We start from the raw sequence: 21,764 nt of genomic DNA on the forward strand, positions 1-21,764 counted from the left end.
ACTGCCAATGCCAACTAATGCACTTGTTTAATACACAAAATCGTAAGGATTGTTTGTGCAAGATGTCATGTGAATATTATTGCAACAAAACTACAAAAAGTGTTAGTTGTGTGTTTTTTAGCAGGAATGTGTAGGCATTTTTGACTGTAACGATAGTTATTAAATAAGCATAAAGAGATCATACAGCATTTTTAAACAAATAGACACTAGGATCAATAACACTTTTTTCTGGAAAATCATGTATTTGTATCTAAATCCTATTGAGCTATCTGATATATCACGCATGCTAATTTTTTTTTACAGTTTATTTCACGTGTATTTTGTTCTTTTCAGGGAGATTAAAAGTATTTTTGGAAGCACCTTTAAGAGACGTACTGATATCTTGATCAATAAAAAGTTGTCATATACAAACATGTAGTGTAAATGTTCCAAAGTTTAAATGACTGTTTGTGTTATTACCAGATGGTGCAAGTCTTGCAGAGAAAGAAAACAATCAAAGAAAACATTACATAAAAATTTGACACTTCAACAAATTGAACAACATTATATTATTTAATGTTAATTACTTGGTGCAGTGGTAACAAGATCTTGCAGCGCCCTTTCATTACCGGGGCGAATGAGTATTTTCATTAAACATCTCAAACTATTTTCAGTTATTCAGATTCTATTTGAATTTGAGTAAATGAAGTATTGATGCAATTCAATATGTTTGTTGGTATAATAACCCCCACAAGTCAAGACGTTTTGGCGATGATCATTTGTTATGACGTAATTGGAGCATTCATATGTATGAATAGCAAGATTTGCAAATTCATAAATTGACTGATTACAATTTCTTTGTTAATACTAATGTTCTTCTTTATGTATTTGGTGCTTTAGTTTCTATTGTTACATGTGCATGCTAGTTATAAAGTAATGTTATTATTAATGACGTGTTTATTTTGATATACTGAAGATATTCATATGGAGATAATATTGGAATAGACCACAAACAAGCATCATTGGGTTTAAATTATTATTTGTTATGAAACACATATTAACACATATAATCAGATTTTATAATCATCTTATCAATTTTAGTAATAACATAGATACAAAACCCATAAATATACACACATATCAATACACACACTTTGTTTTGCTTATGCAAAAATACATGTTAAATGGTATGTTTGCATAGTTAGTTGAAATAGCTTTCCATAAACATCACAGAATGAAGCGGGGTCCCTGTCTCTGTCACTGTGGTTTTGATTATTAACTTGCCGCATATCACCTTCCGTGTGGTTTGATGGTGTTCATGTAGTTCTTACACAGCTTCGGACCTTAAAAGCGTTACAGATCTTTTGACTAATCCTTTTCAAGTCTGAACAACAATAGAAGTGAAACCCATTTTAAAGCATGTGCTCTTATTTTCTTTGTCATTCATTAAAAAATGGACCAAATTCAATAATCAGGCAGAAATATCAATCATTATATTTATTTAAAGTCAATAAGTAAAACAAAGAAATATTATATTTCAACATAACATGTATGCTTTTATATAAGAATTGTGTTCAGTTAAACATAAATTGTTTAATCATTACACGATTACTTCAGTATTCAATAATGAAACATTTGGTTAATTTGATATATTTTCAGGACAGACTAAAGTTTATGTTCTAGATTCTCATAAAACTGTGTTCAGATTAAATGCAGAACTGACGGGCAATTTCTTGTATACCACACATAGCATTTAAAAAATGTGTCCCACACATAGCAGTATTACATTTATATACACACACTCCGAATTAGATGTATTTGCGCAAACATACAATGTAAGTAGCTTATCTATGAAGAATAACAATGTCCGCCCTATTCTGTAAACCCTCGACAATATTATAATCAATGTTTTTGTTGATTGAACAAAAAATATACCACACATAGCATTTCACTTCATGTGTTTTCAAACACGCGGTTGCACTTTTTGGATAAAATACTTAATTAATTTTGCGCAAACTTACCAAAAGTTGTGTCGTTTTACAATGACCGGGCACTCGTCTTTGTTTTTTTTTTAAAATGGTTTTGAAATAATGAAGAAATTATCAAAAACGTTACCTGAAGCGTCTTTTTGTTTACATCCGATTGCCCCACACATAGCCGAAAAAGTCACGTGGTTCAGGCACCTTGTTATAGTTTCACCCTTGGCGGGTAGGCGGCGTCCACAGCAGTGTCGGCTCTCTAATTCAAATAATTTTCATCCGATTTTCACCAAATTTGGTCAGAAGTTTTATCTAGACAATGTCTAGGTCAAGTTCGAATATGGGTTATGCCGGGTCAAAAACTAGGTCACAGGGTCACTTAGTGCATTTCAAGCATTTAGCATGGTGTCCGCTCTCTAATTGAAGTAGTTTTTATCCGATCTTCACCAATCTTGGTCAGAAGTTGTATCTGGACAATATCTAGGTCAAGTTCGAATATATGTCATGCCGGGTCAAAAACTAGGTCACGGGGTCACTTACTGCATTTCAAGCATTTAGCATGGTGTCCGCTCTGTAATAGAAGTAATTTTCATCCGATAATCACCATACTTGGTCAGAAGTTGTATCTAGACTATATCTAGTCACAGGGTCACTTAGTGCATCTCAAGCATTTAGCATGGTGTCAGCTCTCTAATTGAAGTAGTTTTCACCCGATCTTCACCAAAATTGGTCAGAAGTTGTGTCTAGACAATATCTAGGTCAAGAATATGGGTAATGCCAGATCAAAAACTAGATCACGAGGTCAGTCAGTGCATTTCAAGCATTTAGCATGGTGTCCGCACTTTAATTGAAGTAGTTTTCATCTGATCTTCATCAAATTTGGTCATAAGTTGTGTCTATATGATATGTAGGTCAAGTACAAATATGGGTCATGGTAAAGTTGTCCAAAACCTTCAAACGGGCGTATCTTGTGACAGTTTGGCACTCTTGTTCACAGAGTTATGGCCCTTTGAAATTTTCTATAAACTGTACATATAGTGTAATTCTTGTCCGGGCTATTTCTCCCCAACTACTGACTGGAATTCAATGAAGCTTTATGGGAAGCTTAGCTACCTTGAGGAGATGCGCATGTTATTTGTGGGTTCTGGTTAGATGATTTATTTAGAGAGTTATGGCCCTTTGAAATTTTTAAGTTGCTAAACCATCCATCGTATTATTTTGTCCAAAGTTATGCCCCTCAAGACGTTTCCTTTTATCTGAATATATAGTGCAATATTGTGACAAAAAAACCTTTGGGGAGCATCACCCGTCTCCGACGGTTTCTTGTCAACTTAGACATTATATCACATCACCGGACATTATACGACATTGTTGAGGTGGGTAGGGGAGTATTCTTTGTCTCGTCACTAATTCAAGTAATTGCTATAAAATGCAGTTGTTAACCATTATTTATTAATTTTCAGGAGAGAATATGCTCTTCATGAGTGTACTGAAATCAAGACGGTATGCATAGTTGTTTTTAACCAGATCAGTGTTTTCTTACCTAATAATGTAAGTTTCCACAACCTTTAAGGCTTGACTATTGACCATTGAAAGCAAAATAAGGCCTGACTATTGACCAGTGAAGGCAAAATAAGGCCTGACTATTGACCAGTGAAGGCAAAATAAGGCCTAACTATTGATCAGTGAAGGCAAAATAAGGCCTGACTATTGACCAAGGATCAGCAAGAGTCTTGATAATCAGCTAATAAATTCAAAAAGACAACAATGTACCAATGAACACAAAAATGCTGTATAACTGACCCATGAACACCAAAAGGCTTGATAGCTATTAAATAATTCTTGGCCATTGACCAATTAACACAAAAAAGTAGTAGATGTACCAATGATCCCAAAGAGGCTTGGCAGTAATGTACCACTGTCATTACCAGTAAAGCAAATTATGTTTGACAAAATTAATTGATCTATGAACAAAGAGAGGCTGGATAATTGACCAATAAATAGAAATATGACAAAAAATGACTTCAATTTACCACAGAAGGAAGTTTGCCAAATATGGTTGAGTGTCGGTATTGAAAATGCACAGAAAGATGCAGAAATTGACAAGTAAACTGCAAAACAAAAGCACTTCAAAATTGAACAAAATCAATCTTTTAACAGAAAATTCTTGACAAATTTCACATTATGTTTTTCAAAAACAGATGATGTTTTATTAGTAACGACCATGCCCTCACATCTGTTAGACACTTTAACTTGCTTGTATATATATATCTTCATGGTACATTTCAGGTGACTATAAACTTCCCAGAGAAGTACTTGTAGTGAGCGTTTTTCTTCAGGAAAGTGATTTTTTTCATATTTTTCATTACTTACTTATACGCAGATTTTTGCCATTTACATTCCAGAAAATCAATGTTTTGATTTGTTTATAAATTTTTTTATGAAATAAGCAATTATTCATTCTGTATGTAAAAGCAGTGTGCTTCTTCTGTTTAAGTGGACATTCTACTTTGTTTTGTATATTTTCACTTTTGTTTGCTGGTTGCAGTTAAATTTTGTAAGTTTTGCGAGAAAGATAGTTTAGTGTGTGTAATTGTTTGTAATAAAATACTGAGAATTTTCATGTTGTGTAATGTATTTTAGGATTGCTCTTGACAACAGCGCGGACTAGTTTAAGAAAGCGCAATTGATAGGCACAACACACATTTTTTACATGTTTTCCCTCTAAAAGAACATTCGCTTTTCTTTTTTGCTCACAAGTTTGTGCCAAGATCTGTAGAGAAACCGACGTGTTAATAATGATAAAATGGATTTTTAGATAAAATCTTTTTTGGAACGAAGGTGGCATGATATATTTCTCATCGTTATTTTGCAGCTGTGCTGCCAACATGCATACAAATATATTTCACCGAATGTCGAACCGAAACAAGCCGGATTTTTTTTTAAATCACTGCTTCTTACCGCAGAAAGCGGCACAAGCTACTTATTGTACGAATTCATTGAAAACAATCTCACTAAATTGTGTGAAAGTCAGCTGACAAATTCATTTTCTTCTTTGATTTAATAAATCAAATTCCATGGTACCGGTATTTTCAAATATAGACCTTATTCGGGTCTAAACTTATATCCAGGCACGCACAACTTTTTTTGTATTATATGCACGTGTATTAACTGTGGACCATATTTTAGTTGCCTTAATTTGAATTACAATACTTGAACCCGTGGATTTAAGATGTCTTTACTTTGTAACTCTTGTAAATTAACGGCAAATGCGTTTTTACTGAGCTCCAATAATTGCTGTCTTGACCAAAGATATAGCTGCAAAGTACGCGCTAATTACATTGCATACTTGATCATCTCAATTTTTGACAGAAATCAGTTCTGGTCCGAAAAAAATTTGGGAATAGACAAATTATTGATTGATAAACGTTGGCTGGTCATTTACGGCTGAATGTCAAAAGGTTGAATTTTCTAAAAACTGTTTTAACTGTTTTTTTTTTGTAAAAACAGGTTAGTATTCACCTTCAACGGGATATCTATCTAGCTTTACTTCTTATGTTACATTATGAAGTTAAGCACCGGTAATTGTATTCAGAGACGTATTAGATGTTTTCTACGTCTCTGTTATATTGTACATGGACCAAACAAAAGCAAATACATGTAATTCCAATATAAAACATGTATATTTGATATCCTTTATGTCTATGTTATGCAAAAAATCTTCGTTTTAAGTACGCTTAGTGCAAATAGAGAAATTAGGACAGTGTTTTTGTGTTTTTAAATTGATCTGATCAGTTGAACAACAGTTGACAAGATTTATAGGTTCGCGTTATGGTGCGTTTTCGACCAAGTTAAACTACGTATCTGTCAACATGTGCCTGATTAAAGCGCGTTACTGCCATGCTAAACCATCTACATGTCAATTTGTTCCACGTTGAAGCCCATAATGACCTCGCTAAACTAAGCCCCTGTCAAATTGTACAATGTTATGACGCGCATCTGCTACGTTGAGTTATGTACAGGTCAACTTTTGCCACGTTACGGCTAAGTTTACTATGTACCTGTCAACGTGTGCAACGTTACAGCTACGTTAAACTACGTACCATCAATGTACTACCTTGAGCATAATTCTGTAAATGAATTAAGTAATTTTCTGACCGTTGTTGTGAGCCTTCAACTTTTAGTAGATTGACGTAGGACATTGACATCACGTGGCATTTTTTATAAATGCACGCTATGACAGAGAAAACATCGATTTCATCAAATTGTATAAATGCGTCGCTGGTTTCGACCCGTTCACATAAAAAGTTGAACCGTGGCCACTGCTTGGCATAATAGACAGATCCGGGTTTCGCCATAAAAAGTTACATCACTTGCCCCATTCATCTAGTACCGCAAAGATAAGTTTGATTTGTTATATGTAAAAATAACATTAGACATGTTTATTGTCTTTCCTTTACTCAGAAGCTTTGATTTTTTAAAGTCTTCAATGCGCTTATTTATTACTGACTTCGAAGAACAAGCAATCAGTTTACATTAAAAGGAAAAAGAGTCGTGTGTTTCCTCCAGCATGTATACATACAAACAATGTAAGTCGCTGTGCCAATCTGTTGTTTTTTCCGGTAACTTATTGTACAGCACACACGTTTTCACACTTTAAAAAGGGATGCTAGACACAAAAATCGTAACATACATTCTTTATATATAATATATAATCTTGTGCATATGATTGAATTTCGCAATCGAACGTTAAACTTGGAATACTAAGACGTTTAGGGTAAGCACCAAACAATAGAGTCGGTCGCTTGACATTACTTTGAAAGACATTATACAGGATGTATTTGAATTCATTGATTACTACAACGTAATGTGCGTGTCTCTTTACTTGTTCGATCCGGACGAAACTAATCTAAAGGTATAGTTATCTTTGCACCAACCGTTGAACTTTGTTTACCCGCGCATTACCAAATATTTAACATTAATCTTCATTTACAGAGCAAGACCTGTTATATTTATAGCGAAGTCATTTATTTTATGTTTTTGACCGCGGAGTTTGCTGTAACCGATACCGGTCAAAAGCAACGGTTGTTAAGATATCGTATTTTATTTTAATGAGTTTCCATAAAAAAAATATTTTCGTAAGTGGCCCAGTTTTCGGTGAAGGTACATACATTATTGCTTGAGTGCTTTATAGCATGTAAAATTATGTAACTTAAAATATGTGTTAAAATACATATTACTAGCGGATTGTCCCTTTAAGATGGAATCGTACATCGGTCATGATTGTGCGCATTATTTAAATATCAAAATACTGAACACTGATCACAGCACGGTATATTTGGTTCCTTGCACAATACACCGATCGAATATAACTGTGTATATCAAATACTTAAAAGAATGAAAACTCTCCAATGATATATAATTTGCGCCGAAGCCACCATGCAACGCGCACTCATTTGACAGATCTGAACAAGTATACAAACGAACATTGAGAAAAGGAGCATAAAAAATACGCGCCGACAGGGTAATACGGAAATAAGCTTTGTAAAACAAATCTGATGTTTTAATGCGTTCAACTGATAAATATGCATCTTGTCTGGCTTTGTGTTAACGATGATGCATGTAAAATATATCGTAAGTCCGACTAGACTTTAGCAAGCACGACATAAACACACTTTGGACACAAGTTATGCACACTAAACCAGCCAAAACTAAATTCGGAATCTAAAGCATTCATATACTGTTCTTAATTCAATTTTTAAAAGAGGGACAATTCTACCAGCCACATTTGGGTTAAGTCAAACCGTTCGTTCAGTATATCGATATAAAAGAGCGGTTATAGGAGACGCACGAACTTTGTCTTCATGCGAAATTAAAAATGTATGGCTTAATAACACGTTAACACATAGCAATATGCTTTACATCAATAATACAACGTTGTTGTTTTTTAACAAAACAATTATTATTGGAATAATCAAAATATGCATACACTCTAGAAAAAAAGTTTATTGTTTTCTCGTCATCGAGATTCGAACCAGGAACCTTTCTGGGCAAATTCTAACGCGCTAAAAATTTTCCATTCATAGCCCAGTTATTATTCTTCTTGTGACTGGCTTCACATTTACTGAGTCCATTTATTGTTATATATCCGTCGAGGCCATTGTAATTGCACATGGCTGCGTATTTTAGAATTTAATGGTTAATAGTGGTGGATTAGCGGGAAACAAACCGTTTTAACCCATTTATGCCTAGCGTCTAGAAAAAAAAGGCATTGACAAACAGCGTAGACACAGATGAGACGCCGCATGATGCGGCGTCTCATCGGGGGTCTGCGCTGTTTGCTTTAAGGAATTTCTGTAGGAAATATTCTAAATATAGAATTAAATATACTAGACATACCTAATTTTGGAAATAAATGGATCAAATTTAGAAGGATGGGAGAGTCCACTAGGCATAAATGGGTTAAATTGTGGAAACATGCATGTACAGAGACATGCTTTTGCTTAATATATCATAGGTAAAGAAAGGCAATGTCTAAATACTGATAATTAATGTATTTCAAGATAAATCTTGAGTTTTATGGAAACGAAGTTGATATGCTAGATTTCTCGTGGAAATACCACATCTGTTCTGACAACATTTTTTTATAAACATATCTTTCAACGAACGCCGAACCGGAACGATTAAGATATTTATCTTTGCTGCTTTTGCAAATAAACCATGCAAATAGCAGCATATGCCGCTTTTTGTCTGGACTCCCAGACCTAACTCTTCCATTTTCTTTCTTTACTTTTCAAGCTAAGTTCATGGTAACATGGGTAAAGTGTTCAGTTGTTACCTTCTTGAACACGATAGCAAGAAGTGCAAAGTAGAGGCAAATCAGAGGCCAATCAATATATGTTTTTTACGAATTTGAGAAAGACATTTGAATCACTGCAGGGCAACACGTTTCGGAAGAGGCAGCAACATTGGACGCTGAGGGCAACGTGTTAAAAACCTTGTAGCGGTCACGTCTTACTGCGTACCTCTCAACTTTTGCCGCACTTAGGCGCGTCACTTTTAACTACGTACATCTCAACTTGTCCAACGCTGAGGTGCGTTACAGTCACTTTTATTTCAACGTGTGCAACTATAAGGCGTGTTACGGTAACGACGTACATCTCATTCTGTGTCACTTTAAAGTGCATTACGACCAAGTTAAACCACGTTCCTCTGCATGTGTTGAAGCGGGTTACGGTCACGTTAAACTACGTTTATCTCAACTTGTGCCACGTTGAAGCCCATTACGGTCATGATAAACTTCGTACCTTTGAACAGATGCCACGTTGAAGCGCCTTACGGTCATGTTTAACGACATACATCTCAACTTATGACACTTTGAGATGCGTTACGGTCACGTTTAACGACGTAGTTTTCCACTTTTGCCATGTTAAAGTGTGTTACGGTTGCGTTTAACGACGTATATCTCATCATGTGCCACGTTTAGCGGTTTCGCGGCCACGTTTGACTCTATGGGTACATGAAAACTGAAAACAACGTGAAACAATAGCTGTGGTATTACAGATCCGGGGACCGAGTTACACTGGTAGATAAAATCATACGGTCACATGCAAACTAGTTACTACTTAGGTTACATGTTTCAAACACATTTAATCCTTGCTTTTCAGCTTTTAGAGCAAAACTAAGACCCTAAGCAAATATCATGTTTGTAAAGAACATGTATAATAATCTTTCAAAAAAAGTGCAATATGATTTTTTAAACACGTGTATAAGGTGCAGAAAGTTGGTTTACGTTCGAAAAGTTTTAAGATCGCGGTGACCTTGTGAATATGGTGTCCGCGATAAAAAAAAAGGTCCCGGGGTTGATCCTCTTTCAGTGTGTTCAAGATCTATTGACATAAAATAATGGTTTAACCCAGCGAAGGGATTCGAATGTCTCAATTACCATGATGCTTTAGATGTAATCGAGCTAAAATACATATGTTACATATGTTTAAACTTTTTAGTTTGTAAGTATTCATGCAAACGTTGCCATATTCTGAGAAATAAATAAATGTGAATAAAACGATTCGCCATATATTCGGTAAAAAAGCAGATCGTTGTTGCATGCCTCTGAACCATTTTAATCTAGACGAAACGTTCATATTTGAATATCTTCATGCACCAACGGTTGACCTTTGTTAACACGATAATACGTAAATATAACTAGCATTATTCTTCATTAAACGATATTAGCCACCAAAATATTTACAGCGGAGGGCACTGAACTTTTGTCTGCGTAGCTGTCTTACCCAGGGTTAGACCTTTATCAACAGCCAATAATTATGTTGGGGAATTTTCCGACAGTAGGGCAGAATGAATACACTTTTACAAATGAATTGCCCAAATTTAAAGTAATTGAGACGCATAATTACGTTTTGTAACGATGCTGGCCGAGAATGAAGCAATAATATCCCATAAAGTCATCATGATCGGGTACAACCATTTTTACAATAAACTTTCCAAATTATAAGACTCTGTGTGCGTGTCCGTAAGGTCCGTAAAAGCTCAAAATATACGAACACTTCTTATAATAAAGTTAACCTTTAAAAATTCAGTGCACCGTAAATCTGTCTGATGATCGTCATTGCGAACCAGAATAAGCTACCGACATCTGCCCGTTAGCTAATAATTACAGGGTCTTACTTCAATTTTCTATCGAAAAGTACAAAATGTATATTGGTAACATATCCATTTACAAAACTCAATACGATAATTATAATGTGTAATTTCAATGAGGGCTAAGAAAACTGCATCTGAATTATAAACTAACCCTACCATATATTGACATCGTTGAGAACTCACTTATGTGTGTATAGATCTATATAAAATATATATTTATGTGAGGATATATATATATATACTATGATTTCATGTACTTACCACTACCAATATTGTTTTGTCGGATTATCGTTTCGAGTATCTGCTAGAGATATTAGTTTCAGTATGTATCCATTAACTTTCTGTTACCACCTTAAACAATAAGTGATTACTGGAGATAGCTTATATTGTTTTTTTTTAATCATACATGTGTCTGACTTTTCACTATGTGTCCGAAATTGTCCACTTCGTTTCCGAGTTTTACCTTCCTCGTCCGAGTTTTCCAGGTTCCGCGGTTACGACAGTTGCTTAAAATTTGCAATAGATCTGCAAATGATACGTCTGCACGTAACGAAACAATCCGAGGAGAACAGTTTGATGCTTTCTGTAGCCTTTAATAGTCCGAACTATAACAATTTTCATTTGGAAACATGGCTATTGATGAGAACTGAAAAGTGTCCGAGTTTACCCGGATGGACTCGTTATTGTGGGAGTATAGCACAGACTTAATTTCTCAATCAATCAGCGTACACAAAAGGCAAAACACTAGCCTCGCTCTAGGAAACGGATGTTAAAGGGGTCTTTTAACATTTCGGTCAATTGACAAAATAAAAAATAAAAACATGTTTCAGATTCGCAAATTTTCGTTTAAGTTATGATATTTGTGAGGAAAAAGCACCCCTGAACATTTACCATGTGCTATAATATCCAATATATGCATCTTTTGACGATTTAAAAAAACTGAAAAATATAAAGCTTTGCAACGCGAAACGATTGCATAATTTGGAAAGTTCTATTGTTGTCGTTATATTGTGTGATACTACAAGAATTGCTTATTTAAAGTATTAAATACATTTCTCATTGTATGAGCACGGATGGCCGAGTGGTATAAACGGTAGACTTTTACTCCAGGACTCCAGGGGTCAGTGGTTCGATCTCAGTTGAGGGTTACTTATTTTTCTTTTTTTATAAATGTATTGTTGCTTTTTTACTTGAGCTTTTTAGATCCAATGTTTACATTTATCAATATAAAGCATTTAAGGAAAAACTTTAATGCGCGTAAAGTGTCGTCCCAGATTAGTCTGTGCAGTCCGAAAAAAGGCATTCGACAAGAAATTTTTCCCGGTAGTCTATTTGAAAATGCCAAAACCCAAGATACTTCACACTTTAAAAGGACATTCACTGACAACAATATTCTCAATCTCGTTGTAATATATACTCATTATACATAAAAGTTACTCTGGTAAACATGATTGAATTAAGCAATCGAACATTGAACCTGAAACATTAGGGTCGGCATAAAAAATTTGAGTCGGTCGCTTGAAATTATTTTGAAACACAGAATGTACTTTACTGACTCGATCCGGACGAAACTAACCTTATGCACTAGTTATCTATGAACCAACCGTAAAACTTTGTTCAACCGCGCATTATCAAATATTTAACATTAATCTTCATTTATAGAGCAAGACCTCTAATATATTTTTAGCGAATTCGTTTATTTTATGTTTTGACCGCGAAGTTTGCTGTAACCGATACCGGTAAAAAAGCAACAGTTGTTAAGATATCGTATTTTATTTTAATGAGTTAACATTACAAACATTTTTCGTGAGTGGCCCAGTTTTGGGTGAAGGCACATACATTATTGCTATAGTGATTTATAGCACGTTAAATTATTTAACTTTTCAAATCTGTTTTATAATACCTATAACAAGCGGATTGCCTCGTAAGGATGGAACCGTTAATCGGTTATGATTGTACGCATTCATAAAATATTAAAATACTGAACACTGATCACAGTACGGTAAGCTTGAATATTTGGCTCCTTCCACCATATACCGATCGAATATAATTATGTATTCTAAATGCTGAAAAGAATGAAAACTCTCCAATTATGTATAATTCGCGCCTTTGCCACCATACAACGCGCACTCATTAGACAGATCTGAACAAGTATACAAATAAACATCGAGAAAAGAAGCATAAACATACGCGACGGCATGGTAATACGGAAATAAGCTATGTAAAACATATCTGATTTTTTTAATGCGTTAATCTGATAAATATGTATCTGTCTTGATTTGTATTATCGACGATGTATGTGAAATATATCGTTAGTCCGGCTAGACTTTTGCAAGCACGCCAGAAAGACACTGTGGGCATAAGTTATGCACACTATACCAGCCAAAACTAAATTCGGAATCTAAAGCAATCATTTAATGTTCTGTAATTCAATTTTAACAGAGGGACAATTCTGCCAGCCACATTTGTGTTAAGTCAAACCGTTCGTTTGAAGTATATCGATATTAAAGAGCGGTTACAAGAGACGCACGAAATTAGTCTTCGTGCGAAATGAAAAATGTATGGCTTAATAACACACTAAATACATGTTTGCTTTACATTAGTAAAACATTGAATTTTAAAATGAAAACAATTATTATTGAAATAATAAAAATAAGCATACAATCCAGAAAAAAGCTGGATTGATTTTTTCCCGTCATCGAGAATCGAACCAGGAACCTTTCTTGGCAAAGTCTAACGCGCTAAAACTTTGCGATTCATAGACCAGTACTTTTTCTCCTTGAGAATCGCTTCACATTTACTTAGTCCATTTATTGTTATACATTAGTCGAAGCCATTGTGATTGCACTTATTATTTTTTAATTAAATTGGTAATACGTACTGGCGGATTAGCGGAAACAAACCGTTTTAAAATGTCGAAACGTGAATTGTACGTACAGAGACATTATCTGAGGCCGGTCTAGTTTTTAAATGCATGCTTTTAGGACAAAGACACAATTTATACTTACTCTAGCTAAATATATTATAGGTACAGAAAAAGCAACGTCTACATAATGATAATTAATGTATTTCCAGATAAATTTTGAGTTTTTGGAAACGAAGTTGATATGCTAGATTACTCGTGGAAATACCACAGCTGTTCTGACAACATGTATAAACATATCTTTCACCGAACCCCGCACCGGAACAAGCGGGATATTTTTATCTTTGCCACTTTTGTTGTAAATAAACCCTGCAAAAGCATGATGGGCCGCTTTTTGTCCGGACTGCCGAACTAACTCTACAAACTGAGTTTGAAATACATCTGTCCATGTTTTGCTTTACTTTTCAAGCTAAGTTCATGGCAAAGTGTTTAGTAATTACGTTATTGAACAAGATAGCAAGAAGTGCAAAGCAGAGACAGAGCAGAGGCCAATCAATACATGATTTTTGATGTTTGAAAAAAACATCTGCATTAATGCAGGGCAACACATATCGGAAGAGTCAGCAACATAAGACGCTGAGGACAACGTGTTATAAATGTCACAAACTTTATAGCGTTAACGTTTAACAACGTACCTCTCAACTTGTGCCACTCTGAGGCGTAAAACGGTCACGTTTAACAACGTGATCTCAAACTGTGCCACTTTGAAGCATTAAGGTCACGTTAAACTACGAACCTCTGGACTTGTACCATGTTTAAGCACGTTACGGTCACATTAAACTACGTTTATCGAGGTACATCTCAACTTAAGCCACTTTTAGGTGCGTTACGGTCACGTCTAACCACGTTGAAGCGTATTACGGTCACGTTAAACTACGCGCATCGCAACTTGTGTCACGATGAAACGCGTTGCGGTCACGTAAAACTATGTACCTCTGTTCTGGAGCCACGTTGAAGCGCGTTACGGCCACGTTTAACGACGTACATTTCAACTTAAGCCACTTTGAGAAGCGTTACGGTCACGTTTAACGACGTCGCTCTCAACTTTTGCCACGTTGAAGTGCATTACGGTCGCGTTTAACTATGTATCTCTCATCATTTGCCACGTTTAGCGGTTTCGCGGCACGTTTGACTCTATAGATACCTGAAAACTGAAAACAACGTGACACAATAGCTGTGGTATTACAGATCAGGGAACCGAACTACTCTGGTAGATAAAATCATACAGTCACATGTATACTAGTTACTACTGAGGTTACATGTTTCAAACACATGTAATCCTTGCTTTTCAGCGTTGAGAGCTAAACTAAGACCCTAAGCAAATATCGTGTTTGTAAAGTACATGTAAAATAATGTTTCAAAACAAGTGCAATATGATTTTTTAAACATGTGTATAAGGTGCAAACAGTTGGTTTACGTTCGAACAATTTTAAGATCGCGGTGACCTTGTGAATATGGTAGCTGCGATAAAAAAAGGTCACGGGGTCGATACTTTTGCAGTGTTATCAATATCTATAGACATCACATACCGGGTACTGGTTTTACACAGCGAAGGGACTCGAATGTCTCAATTACCGCGAAGCTTTAGATGTAAACGAGCTAAAACACACATGTTTAAACTTTTAAGTTTGTAAGTGTTCATGCAAACGTTGCCATATTCGAAGAGATTAGTAATTGTGAGTAAAACGATTCGCCATATATTCTGTAAAAAATCAGACCGTTGTTGTATGCCTCTGAACCGGTTTAATCTAGACGAAACGTGCATTTTTTAATATCTACATGCACCAACGGTTGGCCTTTGTTGAAACGTTGATAAGACAATATAGCTAGCATTATTCATCATTAAACGATATTAGCCACCAAAATATTTACAGCGGAGGGCACTGAACTTTTTTCTGCGTAGCTGTCTTACCCAGGATTTAACCTTTCTATACCTTTATCAACAGCCAATAATTATTATGTTGGGGAATTTTCAGACAGTAGGCCCGCATGAATACAAGTCTACAAATGAATTGCCCAAATTGAAAATAATTGAGACGCATAATTGCGTTTTGTAACGATGCTAGCCGAATGTCGAATATGAAGCAATAGTATCCCATAAAGACATCATGATCGTGTACAACCATTTTTACACTAAACTTTCCAAATCACAAGGCTCTTTGCGGTTCCGTAAGGTCCGCAAAAGCTCAAAATCAACGAATACTTCTTAAAATAAAGTTAACCCTTAAAATTGAGTGTTCCTATTAGCAATAGCCCACATTTCAACGCTATATTTGGTCTGGTAACATTGATTAATCGAGATACCCAATGCTCGTTTTTATTTTAAACACAGTTGTTTTTCGGAATTTGATGACGGCAGCTGCTGCTTTCTGTGACAGCTTGAATAAATTATGCAAATCAACGCAAACCGAATCTTCATATTATCTCCGTGGATTTCATGGTCAGTGCACCGCCAATCTGTCTGATAATAGTCACTGAAAACCAGAATAAGCTATCTGCCCGTTAGCTAATAATATCAGGGTCTTACTTCAATTTTCTATCGAAAAGTACAAAATGTATATTGGTTACATATTCATTTACAAAACTCAATACGATAATTATAATGTGTATTTTCAATGAGAGCAAAGAAAACTGCATCTGAAATATAAGCTAACACACCATATATTGCACTCGTTGAGAACTCACTTATGTGTGTATATACATGTACATACTATATATATTTATGTGAGGATATATATACTATGAATAGGTGTAATATCATTTACATCTGCATAAACAGGTGTGCGTTTTACGTGTACATATATGATTTATATTGATATTTCCTATGTATTTCTTAATTACCGCAAAATCAGCACATACGATTATATTTAAGTTCAAGTATTATGTATTGATTTAAAAAGTATAAACATGAATTTAAAATTGTATAAATAAATATGCAATTTACTAAATAACAAACATTCCAAGCGATGAATAAGCGACTTACAACTGAAAATAAAAAAACACAATCAAAATTATGTTTAAAATAATTATACGTTTATATAGAAACGTTAATTTGCAAACTTTATTTTCAAAATCAAGATAGACGCCGTTTATCATTTTATGTATATTTCGTGTGTTACCTCAGCGGTCTCTGTAATTAACCCATTTATGCCAAGTGGACTCTCCCATCCTTCTAAATTGGATCAATTTATTTCCAAAATTTGGGCTGTCTAGTATATTTATATCTACATTTAGAATATTTCTTACAGAAATTCTTTTAAGCAAACAATGCAGACCCTGATGAGACGCCGCATCATACGGCGTCTCATCTGGGTCTACGCTGATTGCCAAGGCCTTTTTTCAAGACGCTATGCATAAATGGTTTAACACCAGTAAAACGCAGCATGTTCATTGCGCAAGTTCTATGTTTGATCGTATTTCATTTTAACGAGTGTTCATTAAACTAGACAGCTTTAAAATTAGCGGGCACCGTTGGTATTTTGTTTACTGCGATTAGCGCTGAGAATGAGTTATTGCCGCAATATAATACTGTGTACTTGAAGTTCGGTTTAAACTGATACTAGATAGAAGTGGCACATTTACCTTGACCCGAGCACAGGACGTCATTAGCCGCTATCTATCAAACGTGAAATGGGAAAACACACAGACGAGAGAACTAGAATACGGACCAGCGAACGTCAGTAAAATACAACAGGACGTAGCTCACAAAAAGTAAATAGAAAGGGGAAAAAAATCGTGTACTTGACTCACTTATAATCGTTGCTTAACGACATGTATAAAGCTGAACAAAATTGATTTTCAGGTTAAGTTTTGGTTCAGGGTTCTATCACCATTTCAAAATATACCAAGAATTTATTTGTTAAAGGGGCCTTTTCACGTTTGGGTAAATTGACAAAATTTAAAAAAGTTGTTTCAGATTCGCAAATTTTCGTTTTAGTTTTGATATTTGTGAAGAAACAATATTATTGAACATTTACCATGCTCTAAAATAGCCATTATATGCATCTTTTGACGATTTAAAACCCCGAAAATTATAACGCGTTGCAACGCGAAACGAATTAATTATTTGGAGAGTTCTATTGTTGTCGTTATATTTTGTGAAACTACGAGGATTGGTGATATGAAGTATAAATTACACATGTCCTTGTATCCGGAAGGATGGCCGAGTGGTCTAGGTGGAAGACCTTCAACTGAAAGGCTCCAAGGGTCAGTGGTTCGAGCCCTGCTTTGGGTTACCTTTTTTCTTTTTTTAATTTTATTCTTGTTTTTTTTTTACTGTAGCTTTGTATATCCAATGTTAACATTTATCAATATAAAACATTTAAAGACAAACTACAAAACATGCCAAAATCTGTGAAAAGGCCCCTTTAAAATAAAATAATCGATTATGTCTATGTAAACCAGGTAAACAAGGTAAATCAAAAAGTTTTGTTTTAAAGTATGTTTATTGTATCGGGTCCATAAGATAGTTAATATTTGACATTTCCTTATTTTATGTATAAGTATTTCGTAAAATATTAAGTTGCGGAAATCATGTTGTCCATGCATGTGCTTTTTGTCAATTACAAAATGTGTTGCCGGTTATTATACACCAGATGCTTAGTAGCTTAATGCCAGTTGTTCATTGTCATTATGTATTATATGCCAGTTGGTAAATGCTAATTGTTAGCTGCATAATATCAGTTACGAATTCTAAATTGCTTAATGTCTGTTGTTAATAGGCAGTGGCTTTATGACAGTTGCATATTGGTAATTTCTGCAAAAGGAACGTGTTCGGTGCAAGTTGCTCATTTTTGATCACTGATCGCTGATTTATTTTTGTTATTGTTAAAACAACTAAATTAACGGGACATTTTAAAAGCCACATGAGTTTGATATAGTTCAATACAACCTCCGGTTCGCACTATTACGTCTTGTTGATTGTCACCGGACACATAAATCATGACGAAAACACACTAAATCTTCAGCGTCCCATCACTTCGATATTAAAGAAAATGTAGATATTTTGAAACAACGCTACATTTCCAACAAAAACAGTGATATGAAACCGTACCGAAAAAAAAAAAAATTAATTTAAAGTATCCTATACGCAAGCTACGCTCCTGTAATTGCCGCGCTGGTTACGCAAGTATAAAAGAGCTCAACCTCTCGACATGAGAACTCCACTCGGTTTAGGACAATCGCGTGCGGCCGTTATAGGTTAAGTTGGATACAATGAGTGCCCCAATTCGAAGTCCGGAAATAAAATATACTCAAGTAAGATGTAATTAGGAATTAATTTATGATTTCCGTTGATATTGGTTCTTAAACAACAATTTCGATATCTGACAAGATTGCGTTGGCCTTTGTGATTGAATACTGTTGCTTTGGGGTCGACTTAAACGTACTGCCTTAAAATGTTTAGATCACGTTTTAGATCCTAATTGAAAGTTGAAAACAATGTCTTAATTGTGAACAGATAGAAATGCTTAAATGATATGTACATATATGATGAGGACGATGCTTGTCAAATTATTTTTTATTAATTACTTGAGTAAATGGTTATTCCCCTTTAGTTAAAGTTTTGAGCGACCGGACCCATACCAGCTCAAAGTTAGCTGATAAGCACTGACACTGCGAAGAGTGCAATGTTATAATGGATGTATTTTATATAATGAATAAAGTTCTATGTATTGCGTTGATTTTGATATTTTTTAATTCCAGATATTTCCTTAGCTGTTTTAGAGGATTTACTGATCTTCCGTTAAGTTTTTTTCTCCTGGTCCATAAACCGTATCATAAAAAGCGAATAGTTTTCTTTCTTGTAGTGAAAACTTGCTTGAATTTAACATTAAGTATACTACTGTTGTTCATAGTGTCTCTATATCCCACTGTGAACTATGTAATCTATACCATTGTTCTAAATGGTGTTGCACACATCTACTAAATTTGACCGTACTTGTTCAGCACATTTGCTCATGTTTACTGATTATAAATATGCGTACTCATGGGTACGTCTGACCCGATTAATTTAACGCATGTATGCCTAGTGGACTCTCCAATTCTTCTAAATGGGATCAATATATTTCCAAAATTAGGGATTTCTACTATATTTATTTCTATATTTAGAATATTTCTTACAGAATTTTTTTTAAGCAAACAGCGCGGACCCATATGAGACGCCACAACATGCGGCGTCTCATCTGGGTCTACGCTGTTTGCCAAGTCCTTTTTTCTAGACGCTAGGCATAAATGGGTTAAAAAAACTGTCTCATACTTCTCCGATACCTTCTGTATCATCTTAAAATACGTATACATATGTAATTTTACAGGAGAAAAGGGTCTGCGCTGTTTGCTTAAAGGAATTTCTGTAAGAAATATTCTTAATATAGAAATTAATATACTAGACGTCCCTTATTTTGAAAATAAACTGATCAAATTTAGAAGGATGGAAGAGTCCGCTAGGCATAAATGGGTTAAACGCGTACTGACGTTGAATTATGAGGTCACGTGAAAGTTTTTGTTCATTCCCAATCCATTGCCCGTTCGAATGTGGTGATACCTGTTTTGTTCACGCCGCGCTTTTGTTATTACGTGTGTCTAGTCTAGCACATTCATTTTGAGACTGAGGCAAACCGTTTTTTGCCATAAATAAATAGCCGCAATGTACCATAAGGCTTTTCACCGGCTGGTGCGGCTTACGTTTAGCTTTGTGTATTTAATACTGTCACGTTCGAAACAGCTGGTTTAGGTTACACATCACTTTTTACCGATGCAAATATTGATACGTGTTGATGCAGTCTGCTTTTGAGTTGATTGTCTTTATACTTTTGGGGTTTTATGTATATCCTAACATTTGATTTCTACTTCACCCAATATGTTTATTTTGCAAATTATAAGCCTGCGCATAGTGCACGAGGTTATATGGGACGACACTTTAAGCACATGCTGTGACATGCATTAATCACCGTTTTCCCAGAGCGAGGCTCAACTTCAATGAGTCGCGTTCTGAGAAAACTGGGCATAATGCACGTGCGTAAAGTTTCGTGCCAGATTAGCCTGTGCAGTCCGCAAAGACTAATCAGGAACGACACTTTCCGCCAAATTGGATTTTTGCTAAGAAGAGACTTCATTTAAACGAAAAATGTCATAAAAGCGAAAAGTGTCGCCCCTGATTTCGCCTGTGCGGATTGCACATTCTAATCTGGGACGACACTTTACGCACATGCATTATGTCCAGTTTTCTCAGAGCGCGACTCCAATATACTGAAACCTACCGGTATAATAGCACAGAAAACTTGCATAGTTCGCTCTTTCATCATATACCGATCGATTGTCACAGTTTATATAGAATGCTGAAAATAATCATTACTTGGTGTAATTCACGCTTACGCCACCAGTTAATGCGTCGAGAGATCTGCAAAAGTATATATGAAAAATAGACGTTAAAAAGATACCCGGCTGATGTGGTTATACGGCTATAAGCAATGTACAACGTACCTCATTTTTGAATATGTTAATCTGATTAAAATGAAACTTATCTGTTAAGTATTGACGATAATGCATATAGATATACGTCACTAGTTGGACTAGACTAATGCATGCACGTGCATGCCACGCTGTCTACATAAATAATGCACACTTATCCAGGCAAAACTTATGTGCAGAGTCAAAAGCATTCGTATATAAACTGATCTTTTAACGAAATTATTAATCGAGAGTTTAGTTTGAGACTGGTGTATCTGTTTTACATGTGTTTATATGATGCAACATTTTCGCGCTTAGCCATCGGTATAAATGATATAATTTGTATGTATTTTTTTAGTTGCTGATTTTATTGTTCTTTGAGTTTTTATCTACCGACAGTTCATGTCATGACATTCTGATTACGAATCAACAGCAGATAGCTAATCAATGCTGTTTTTGTACAGACAGTTTAAAGCTTCAATAATGATAACTTTGTAGAAATCAAGGACAGGTTATCGGGGTATCCCGTGCCTTGGTGGTATTGTACGCGAAATGGGTTACATTGTGTACGTTTTTTTTGGGACACGTGTTAAGAATGGAATTGAGCATGAAATTTGATACTATGTATGCCCTTAACTAGTATCAGGTAGAAGTGGCGCATACAAAACCTTGACCCAAATCCTAGAGTTATCTAGCGGATATCTTGCAGTCGTAAATTAAGAACACAAACAGGGCAAGAATCTTACATCGTTGGCAAAATACAATCGGCCGTAGCC

General features: G+C 35.2%; 2 protein-coding genes across 4 annotated transcripts in view; both read left to right on the top strand.

Annotated features, from left to right (window-relative positions):
* LOC127833488 (aldehyde dehydrogenase, mitochondrial-like) overlaps positions 1-21,764 on the top strand; it is a 315,090-nt gene that overhangs the window by 62,865 nt on the left and 230,461 nt on the right. Inside the window, exons 13-14 of one of the 2 annotated variants that reach the window (XM_052358768.1) lie at positions 3,422-3,461; positions 4,248-4,286. In XM_052358768.1, the coding sequence (XP_052214728.1) occupies positions 3,422-3,461; positions 4,248-4,280 (73 nt within the window). In that variant the 3' untranslated portion in view covers positions 4,281-4,286. The remainder of the gene's footprint in view (positions 1-3,421; positions 3,462-4,247; positions 4,287-21,764) is intronic. The other variant, XM_052358767.1, reaches the window with a different exon arrangement.
* The window catches only part of LOC127833487 (aldehyde dehydrogenase 1A1-like), a 38,267-nt gene continuing 35,158 nt past the window's right edge, over positions 18,656-21,764 (top strand). The window contains exon 1 of one of the 2 annotated variants that reach the window (XM_052358764.1): positions 18,656-18,798. In XM_052358764.1, the coding sequence (XP_052214724.1) occupies positions 18,757-18,798 (42 nt within the window). In that variant the 5' untranslated portion in view covers positions 18,656-18,756. The remainder of the gene's footprint in view (positions 18,799-21,764) is intronic. The other variant, XM_052358765.1, reaches the window with a different exon arrangement.

This window comes from Dreissena polymorpha, chromosome 6 (genome assembly GCF_020536995.1).
Source record: "Dreissena polymorpha isolate Duluth1 chromosome 6, UMN_Dpol_1.0, whole genome shotgun sequence".
Lineage (NCBI taxonomy): Eukaryota > Metazoa > Mollusca > Bivalvia > Myida > Dreissenidae > Dreissena > Dreissena polymorpha.